The 9,973-nt window shown below is 43.5% G+C and overlaps 1 protein-coding gene and 1 long non-coding RNA gene across 2 annotated transcripts in view; one reads left to right on the top strand and one right to left on the bottom strand.

The window, feature by feature from the left end:
- Window positions 1–9,490, bottom strand: part of LOC109910575 (solute carrier family 22 member 3-like) — a 22,686-nt gene extending 13,196 nt beyond the window's left edge. The window contains exons 1-3 of the mRNA XM_048601066.1: window positions 9,404–9,490; window positions 7,867–7,970; window positions 7,610–7,764 (exon numbers count right to left, since the gene is read on the bottom strand). Of these exons, the coding sequence (XP_048457023.1) occupies window positions 7,610–7,764; window positions 7,867–7,970; window positions 9,404–9,460 (316 nt within the window). The 5' untranslated portion in view covers window positions 9,461–9,490. The remainder of the gene's footprint in view (window positions 1–7,609; window positions 7,765–7,866; window positions 7,971–9,403) is intronic.
- LOC125484016 lies at window positions 6,491–7,546 on the top strand. The gene is made up of 2 exons (XR_007262882.1): window positions 6,491–6,569; window positions 7,356–7,546. It is a non-coding gene; the product is annotated as an uncharacterized LOC125484016 (long non-coding RNA).
- Window positions 9,491–9,973: the final 483 nt, after the last annotated feature.

Raw genomic sequence — 9,973 nt, 5'->3', positions numbered from 1 at the left:
CTTTTCTGAAGAAGGGTCCCAACCCGAAATGTCAGCTTTCCTGCTCCTCTGATGCTGCCTGGACTGCTGTGTTCCTCCAGCTCCATACTGTGTTATCTCGGTTCTCAATCTAGAGCTTCCTGTTGAATCAGCAAAGAAGGAATCAAGCTTCCTTCTTGTATGATTCAAATGGCAGCATCCACAGTTTTTTTTATTCATTTGTGGTATCGCTGGATGACCAGCATTTATTACCTGTCCCTAGTAGCCCTTGGGAAGGCGGTGGTGATCTGCCTTCTTGAACCACTGCAGTCCTCCATGTTGATGTTAGTTTACTCCACCACTGATAAAGATTTTCTTTACGTAAGAATTACTCTGCGACTTTATCTACTTATTAAATGTTATCACCACTAGATAACTTTTCTCTATACTGTACATCTATTATTCTACTGTAGTCCTTTTCCAGATTCTCCTTCTTCCTTCTTTCGTAGCACTCTTGCCTCTGACTTTTGGAATGTTCAATTCTCACTGTAGAACTTGAACACAGAAAGATTAAGGCTAACACTGAGGGTGTGCTGCACTGTCAGAGGCGCAATCTTTCAGGTCAGACGTTAAATCTCTTAGGCGCATGTAAAAACTCCCATGATACTGTTTTGAAGAAGAATTGTGGAGGTATCCCAGTGGTCTTGGCTGAAATTTATCCTTTGATCAGTATCACAACAACAGATTTTGTGAGCATTATCAGATTGCTGTTGGTGGTAGTTTTTTGCTTTTGTTTGGCTGCTGGGTTGCGTTCGCTTCAACACTTTAGGAAAGTATTTCATCGTCTGTAAAGCACTTTAAGAGTTCTAATGGTGATGACAAGTATTTTATAAATACAAGTCTTTTTCCTACTACAGGAAATGTTTTACCCTCCCCTTTTCTTGGTGACTTTATGCACTTGAAGTTATATTTGAGGATACAATTCCTTGATAGTAGCCCAGGGCACAAGAAAAGGAAAATGGCCAGTAGTCAAAAGCATTGCTTAAAGAGCACCATTAATTTGGAATTTCTAAATCGAATCTTATGCTTTCGCATGGATTTTTCCCAGTAAGTATTAGAATATCTAATGTAATCGTGTTAAATTGTTTTGACCACTAGTTGGATAGAAGTAATCATTCATTTAAAATATAAACAGATTAACAGGTCTAAACAGCCCAATTTATAAGATAGAAGTCTGGTCTGACTTTGTATGAAGCTTAACCTGAAAGGATCTTTGCGTTTAATTTATAGTTAAGACCTTACTAAAAAGTTGTAGTTCAGGAGGACATTACTCCCAATGATTCACAAACTGGCGTGGTGTAGCATAGGACAAAATAGTTGGAACACCAGCTGTCTCACAATTCCCATATAACTCCCAGGAAGGAAAACCTGGGGCTGAATCCTATGCTTTTTTTGGGTGAAATCTGAGGTGCTTTAGGTTTTATCAGGGTTTGTCGCTGTGAGACCCGGTGAGCTCTTTCACTGTACCTTACTAAACTCACCTTGTTAATCGCCAACATCATCCCAGTATCTTTGTACAAGATGATGAGAGGCATAGATAGAGTAGATAGCCAGAGACTTTTTCCCAGGGCAGAAATGACTATTACGAGGGGGCATAATGTTAAGGTGATTGAAGGAAGGTATAGGGAAGATGTCAGAGGTAGGTTCTTCACACAGAGAGTGGTGGGCGTGTGGAATGCGCTGCCAGCAGTGGTAGTGGAGTCAGATACTTTAGAGACTTTTGAGCGACTCTTGGACAGACACACGGAGGATAGTATAATGTAGGGCATGCAGGGTAGATTGATCTTAGTAAGATAATAGGTCGGCACAACATCGTGGGCCGAAGGGCCTGTACTGTTCTATGCTCTATGTTCTTTGTTCTATGTTCACTGTTCTATATTCTATCTCTCACATCTGATTTCCACCCTGTCTTACCAAGTACCCTTCCCACAACAACTCAGCATTCAGCGGTTATCTGCCTAAATGTTTGCACCACTTGTGCCCATGCCATTTTTCAAATGTTGCTGTGCAGCTGAACGAGCATTTCCATTGTGAAGCTGCCCTGTTCGTTCAAGGATATGTCCGCAGGATGTCCGAGAAAGAGAAAGCGACATCGCAATTCACCGACAGGGACTTGTCCGTCCTCCCTGGACTGACCTATCCCCTCCCTAACTCCCCACCTACACTCACCTTTACTGGCTCCATCCCCGCCTCTTTGACCTGTCTGTTTCCTCTCCACCTATCCTCTCCTCTATCCATCTTCTATCCGCCTCCCCCTCTCTCCCTATTTATTTCACAGACCCCTTCCCCTCCCACATTTCTGATGAAGGGTCTAGGCCCGAAACGTCAGCCTTTCTTCTCCTATGATGCTGCTTAGCCTGCTGTGTTCATCCAGCTCTGCACCTTGTTGTCTTGGACATCCTGCTGGACTGGTTGGTGTAGAGGAGAGGAGTCCTCTTCCCAGATGACCGGCAGAGGAGGCTGTGCCACAAGACCCAGCCAGCCTGGTCCGGGGTTACCATCTCAATGGGACAAAGGAATGCCAGGCAGTGCTGACAAAAGGTCAATGACCTTCTCTCTCTGCCATCACTCACTCTATCTCTACCACTGCGCACATAGTCTCTTGCTCTGCCAATCTCAGTAATGCTTGCAACATCTTCCATCGCTCTCTTCCCCCAGCCTCCTATACCACTAACCTTATATGTCTCTGCGCAACCTCCTCAGTCCTTCAGTCCACCTCACTGTACTTTCCCCCACGTGCACCCACTGCCTTCTCACTCCTAATCCCTCCTCCTGAGAGGACAGACCATAGCAGAGCAGAGTGAGTTCATGTGGGTGGAGCTGTGCCCAATATCGGACTCCTTACCCACTAAGAGGAGAGAAGACTTGCCCACCCAGAAGAAGATTGGGAATGAGTAACGATCGCTCTGCAAGCCACTGCCACTCTCCCATTAAGCACACTGTCACTCTTACTTTGGCTGCGATGCCTTCTCTCTTTCTTTGCAGATTCCACAAGCCTCAACCCAGTCTCTGACCCCACCAGAAGCCCCATCCTCGATCTGAGGTTGACAGTGCGTTCGTCCTCTGAGGATGTATCAGCAACACCCACCAGCCCAGATACTGATACCTCGGTGGGAACAGTTACATAGAAAATAGAACTGTACAGCACAGGAACAGGCCCTTTGGCCCACAGTTTTGTGCCGAACATGACGTCAAATTAAACTAATCCCTTCTGCCTGGCCTTGGTTCATATCCTTCCATTCCTTGCATATTCATGTGCTTATCCAGAAGTCTCTTAAACGATTGTACATATCTCCACCACCACCTTGGCAGTGCGTTCCAGACTCCTACCACTCCCTGTGTAAAAAAAATTGCCCTTCACATCTCCTTTGAACTTGCCCCCTCTCAGCTTAAATGCATGCCCTCTAATATTAGACATTTCAACTCTGGGAAAAAGATTCTGACCATCAACCTTATCCATGCATCTCAGAATTTATTGACTTCTATTAAGTCTCCCCTCAGCCTCTGCCACTCCAGAGAAAACAACTCAAGCTTTTCTGGCCTCTCCTTGTAGCTCATACCTTCTAATCCAGGCAGCATCCTGATAAACCTCTTCTGCACTCTCTCCAAAACTTTCACATCCTTCCTGTAATGTGGTGACCAGAATCGAACACAATACTGTAATTGTGGTCTAACCAAAGTCTTATAACGTTGCAGCATGACATGCTGACTCTTGTACTCAATTCCCCGAACAATAAAGACAAGCATGCCATACGTCTTCTTTACCACCCTATCTACTTGCGTGGCCGCTTTCAGGGAGCTATGGACTTGAACCCCAAGATCCTGTTCAGGATTCTGCCATTCATTGTATACTTTTTCTTAACATTTGATCTCCCAAAATGCAGGACCTCACACTTAGCCGAATTAAACACCATCTGCCATTTATCCACCCATATCTGCAACTGATCTATATCCCACAGTGTCCTTTGACAACCTTCTACATTATCACAACTCTACCGATCTTTGCATCATCTGCAAACTTACTAACCCACCCATCTACATTTTCATCCAAGTCATTTATATATATCACAAACAATAGTGGTCCCAAAACAGATCCCTGCTGAACACCACTGGTCATGGACCTCCACCCAGAAAAACACCGTTCCAGCGATACCCTCTGCCTTCTATTGGCAAGCCAATTCTGAATCCACGCAGCCATGTCACCGTGGATCCCATGCATCTTAATCTTCTGGATGAGTTACCATGACGGACATTGTCAAAAGCCTTACTAAAACTCGTACAGACAATGTCCACTACTCTACCGTCATTGGTCACCTGTGTTCACCTCCTCGAAAAATTCAATCAAGTTAGTAAGACGTGACCTGTCCTGCACAAAGTCATGCTGACTGTCCCTAATTAGGTCATGTTTTTCCAAATGTGCATAAATCCTATCCCTAAGAATTTTCTCAAATAGCTTCCCCACCACTGACGTGAGACTCACTAATCTATAGTTTCCTGAATTATCCCTATTTCCCGTCTTGAACTCTTTCTTGAACTTAGCTACTTTCCAGGCCTCCAGGACCTCTCCAGTGGCTAATGAAGATACAAAGATCTTGGTCAAGGCGCTAGCAATCTTCTCTCTTGCCCTTCTCACTAACCTGGGATAGATACCCTCAGGTCCTGGGGACTTCTTCACCTTAATGCTCTTCAAGAGACCCAATGCCACTTCTTTCTCAATCTGAAAATGCTCTAGCATATTAGCATACTCCACACAAATCTCACTATTCTCCATATCCTTCTCCTGGGTGAATACAGGTGCAAAGAACTCATTTAGGATCTCACCCACATCCTCTGTCTCCAAGCACAAGTTCCCTCCTTTATCCTTGAGTGATCCTACCTTCTCACTAGTTATCCTCTTGCTTTGAATGTATGTATAGAATGTCTTGGGATTCTCTTTAACCCTACTTGTCAAAGTCATTTCACAGCCCCCTCTTGCTCTCCTAATTCTCTGCTTGAGTTCTTTCCTGCTTTCCTTATATTCCACATGGGCCCTGTCTGATTTTAACTTCCTAAAACTTACTTATGATAAAGAGGGATGGTCCACACTCTACAGCTGGCTGAGGAAGAAACTCCCCAGATCCTTGGCACTCAGACGACTGCCAGTGGACTGGCCCAGGGTGGGAAAGCTGGCATCCATGTGCACAGGCATAAAGAATGGCAGCAGACAGGGATTTGGGATGTAATGACCCTTATTGCTCAGAGACTGCAGCAATGTAGCAAATCCTGTGTCCATCTGGCTGCCTCCGAGGATAGGTTAGTAACTGCCATGGAGATCCAAGTCTAGTATCTCCAGTGGCTGATGTACGTACACCTGCACCCCACTACTTCAGCTTGGTCCCTAGGACCGATGATATGGTGACAGAGAGGCGGTGTTGACCCTGTTTCAGGTACCCCTTCCTCACAAGGAGACAAGGCTGCGCTCCAGGAGCCAGAGAAGGAGTGACACACAAGCCCCTGCTTCAGTTTACACTCAAGGACTCTGTAGAAGTGGCTGACTTTCTCCATCTCCACCCTGCTTGCCCCACTCTGACCCTTCGGTGTTCAAGCTTGTGCCTGGTGCCTGTGGATCATGCCCTGAGGTGCTGTTGCCCAGTGCCCAGCATGGACGTCATTTGGAGCAAGTGGTGAGCTGAATCTGCCAGGTACACGCTCTGGTTTCCTTACCGGGGTTTCCCAACACCAAGCATGTTTGGTGAGTTTGGTAAGATGGGAGTCTGAATATTAATGATGTGAGTTATGGTGTTAACAAGCTGTATTAACAAGTGTTAAATCACTTTCAATTGCCATTTTACGTTGCCTGGCAAGAATCTTGCCACATCAATCGTGAAAAACATAAAAGATGGAGCAAAGTGACCTCAATTTTGAGATAAGCTTTGACACAATTATAGTCCAATTCTGCTACAAGTCTCACCACAGTTCATGTCACTCAGTGCCCAATAAGATTCCACTCTTGTATTTTGACTGCATTTCACCATCTCAGTATGTCCCTAAGAACTTTACAGCTGATGAATTATATTTGAAGTGTGGTCACTATTTTAACATAGGAAATGCTGCAGCCAGTTTGCTCACATCAAGCTTCCATAACAGCAAAGTGATAATCAGCAGATAATGTGATTTTCTGATGAGAGTTGGGCATTAGTTATTGGCCAGAACACTGAGCATAACTTTCCTCATCATCTTCCTTCATAGTGCCATGGCACCTCTTCTGTTCAACTTGAAACACACATGGGGCCTAAGTTAGTCTGAAAACCGACCCTTCAGATAATGCAACACTCCCTCAGTACTGCACTGCACACTGGTGTAGATACTTCTACTCGAGTGTCTTGTGTGTAACATAAACCCACAACCATCAGCCTGTGAGGCAAGTGTGCTACTGACGGAACCATAGCTGATGCCACTGGCATATTTGTATGATGTTGGAATGGTTTTCTTTCAGAATTTCCATGAAGAGATTTATTCAAGCGGTGAGCGTGGCCACTAAGGGCAGGAGAGGAGCTGGCTTCTTCCTCAAGGTAATATTGGAAACTCAATTACTAATTTGGCAAGTCAGCCTGCACTGAAAAAACTGAGGGAATGTTTAGAGGTAAACTCTCTCTGGAGAATCAGTCTGCAATGAGCCTAAGTCCAGAACATTGGGTTAAACCTACTCATCAGAGTGGGATTGTATATTTGTATTTGTGATCCGAAGAAATCGATTGACACTTCCTGGAAAACTATTCTGTTCATTCATTATTGCCTGCTCTCTCAGTCTAATCAATGTATCAAATTAGTAATACCACTTTGAACATACCTCCCCCATTATTCTTGATGACCACATTTGTTAGTTGGTTTATAATTGGTTGTGCCTCATAACAAAATCAACCAGTCCGCCCTGACAATGTACAAATACATGTATCAGATTTATCAGTCCAACATCCCACTTGATAGTGGGATACATGACTGGTTAGAGGGTTCTTGTGGTACAGTGGCAATGTTCCTACTTCTGGGCCAGAAGGGCAACATTCAAGTCCTACCTGCCCCTGAGGTATATCACAACATATCTGGATAGGTTGGTTTAAATGACTACCCAACTAATTAATTGCCCTTATCCAAGACCCCAGAGGGCTGTTGGTACTCAGATATTGTGATAAATAGATGTTTGAACTCGAGGAGAATTGAGAAACACAGGGATTAGGCAGAAAAGTGAAGTTAAGAGGAAATGCCAGTAATCACGATCGTTGAATGATGAAGCCAGGGGTTGTATGGCTTAATCCTGCTCCTCTTTGTTATAATCTTATGTTAAATCACTTTTAAAACAGGAGTGTCTATTATTAACAACTGAGACCGGTCTAATATAAACTAAGAACAAAAAGGAAAGAAAAATGCTCTTCTGTACAACATCATTCATGAGGACATCCAAAAGAACTTCACAGGCAATGGAACACTTTAAGGTCACTAAATGTAATTCCAGTCCAATAAGTAATAAACAGAACAGTCTGCTGATCGTAAATCAATGTCACTAATCATCATAGGTGCAAATACTCTATACAAATACAATAATCAGAAAGCTTACTTAAGACATAGGCACTCAGCCAACCACCCTTGCTGAACAATCCCTGCAGAGTGCGGAAGATGTTGAACCAAAGGTAACTTGGTGCAAATGCCACAGCGAGTCCAGCAACTGAGGTTGTAAATATGGAAAACAAGAAGCATTTTTTTCTGCCATATCTATGAGAAGCAGTGGAAAGATTTCATGTTTCAATATATTAAAAAAATACAAGCAAGTATGCAATTGACAAAAAAGATTGTGTAGATATGAACTATACACACATGTCTGCTCCAAAACCGAGGAATATTGTTCCAAGCATAAATCCCAAGTTTAGACAAGACTGGGACAGGTCCACTTTCCAAGCCTCAGCACACACTAGTCCAAACTGTCCAAGTGATGTGAGTAAACAAGAATGAACATCGTTAATCCAGCATTTCATACTCCTTAAATGTTTCTTTATAACAATAAAGCCTGATATTGTTCTCATCGCATGTCCACTTTCCATCAGGATGTGATCAGCATAACGACCTTCACTAAGGTTCTGTCTCGATAGTGGAACTGCACCAAGGTTAAATATGATGTTTCTCTTACTGCTGCTCCAGCTGAGATCAGCTAGCTCAGAGTGGGCCATGGATCAATTTGGGATTCGCATGATCTGTGTGGTTTAATTTCATCAATTGATCTTTCAAGGAGTGCTCATGCGTAGCTTGAACTGGGGATAATCTCATGAACAGGTACCAATTTGCTGGGATCTGACCTTTTTATTCCTGAATCCAGCAAAGCTACAGAGGGAGATTTGATAGGCTAAATGTGACAATGAAGGTAAAAAGTTCGCAAAACAAAGAGCAAGAGAGAAGCACATTCACAGTGAGTGATGGAAGAATGGTTAATACTAAATAACTTGTGTCAGGACTCACAAAGGGGTGAGTTTTGAGATTGGAAAATGTATGTATATGGGGCAGCTACTGAAGGTTGCTATCCCAAGAGAAGTGGTACCCTAAAGAAATTGCTATAACTTAAGAATCATTAGAACCTCATACTTTACAGCTTGCCTTTATTGGTCAGAGTATAGGAGTTGGGAGGTCATGTTGCGGCTGTGTAGGACATTGGTTAGGCCACGATTGGAACACTGCATGCAATTCTGGTCTCCCTGCTATAGGAAGGAAGTTGTGAAACTTGAAAGGGTTCAGAAAATATTTGCAAGGAATTTGCCAGGGTTGGAGGGTTTGAGCTATAGGGAGAGGCTGAATAGGCTGGGGCTAACTGGTACAGTTATAACATTTAAAAAGCATCTGGATGGGTAGATGAATAGGAAGGATTTAGAGGGACATAGGCCAAATGCTGGCAAATGGGACCAGATTTATTTAGGAAATCTGGTCAGCATGGACAAAGTTGGACCGAAGGGTCTGCTTCCATGCTGTATGTCTCTCTGACTCTAAGAGGAATGCTAGGGGTGAAATAACAAAATTCTGACTAATATTATCTAGAATTTTGGGGAAAGGAATATTATGAAGGTTTGAAATGTGATCCTACTCATCAGAAAATGGTTAAACCAGGATAGCTTGGCCTGCTGTGTTCATCCAGCTCTACACCTTGTTATCTCTATAATACAGCCTACCTTGTCTTGCAGCAGGTCTTGAGGCATGACTAAAGAATATACTTGAATTTATTTCCCATCCCTATTGCCCTTGGAAGGTGATTATTTGGTGTAGATAATCCCACGATACAGTTAGGGATGGAGTCCCAGAATTTTGTGACACCAAAGGAACACAATATATTTCTAAGTCAGGATAATGAGTGGCTTGGAGGGAAACTTACAGATGATGGTGTTCCCATGTATCTGCTGCTTCCCTTGTCTTTCTTGAAGGTAATCATCAGCGGTTTGGAAGATGCTGTCTAGGTGAATTTCTGCAGCGCATCTTGTAGATGGTACTCATTGCTGCTACTGAGCATTAGTGGTGGAGGGTGTGGGTACTTGTGGACATGGTGTCAATCAAGTGGGCTGTTTTTATACTGTATGGTGTCAAATTTCTTGAGCGTTGTTGAAGCTGCATCGATCCAGGCAAGTAGAGAGTATTCAATCTGAGTAACTCGCAGTAACTTAGTTCTGGACCTGTTCCTTGTAGGTGGTCAAGCTTTGGGAAGTCAGGAGGTGAGTTACTCACTACAGGAATCCTAACCTCTGCCCTGCTCTTGTACCCACAGCATTTATAAGGCGAGTGTAGTTCAGTTTCTGATCAAAGGTAACTCCAAAACGTTAATAGTGCATGATTCAGCAATGGTGATGCCATTGAATGCCAAGGGGCAATGGTTAGGTTGTCTTTTATTGGAGATAGTCATTACCTGACATTTGTGAGGCATGAATGTTATTTGCCACTTATAAACTTA

The sequence above is a fragment of the Rhincodon typus genome, chromosome 9 (assembly GCF_021869965.1).
Source record: "Rhincodon typus isolate 14 chromosome 9, sRhiTyp1.1, whole genome shotgun sequence".
Classification (NCBI taxonomy): Eukaryota; Metazoa; Chordata; class Chondrichthyes; order Orectolobiformes; family Rhincodontidae; genus Rhincodon; species Rhincodon typus.
Note: the sequence above shows the minus strand (reverse complement) of the source record. Positions and strands in the feature narration are given on the sequence as shown.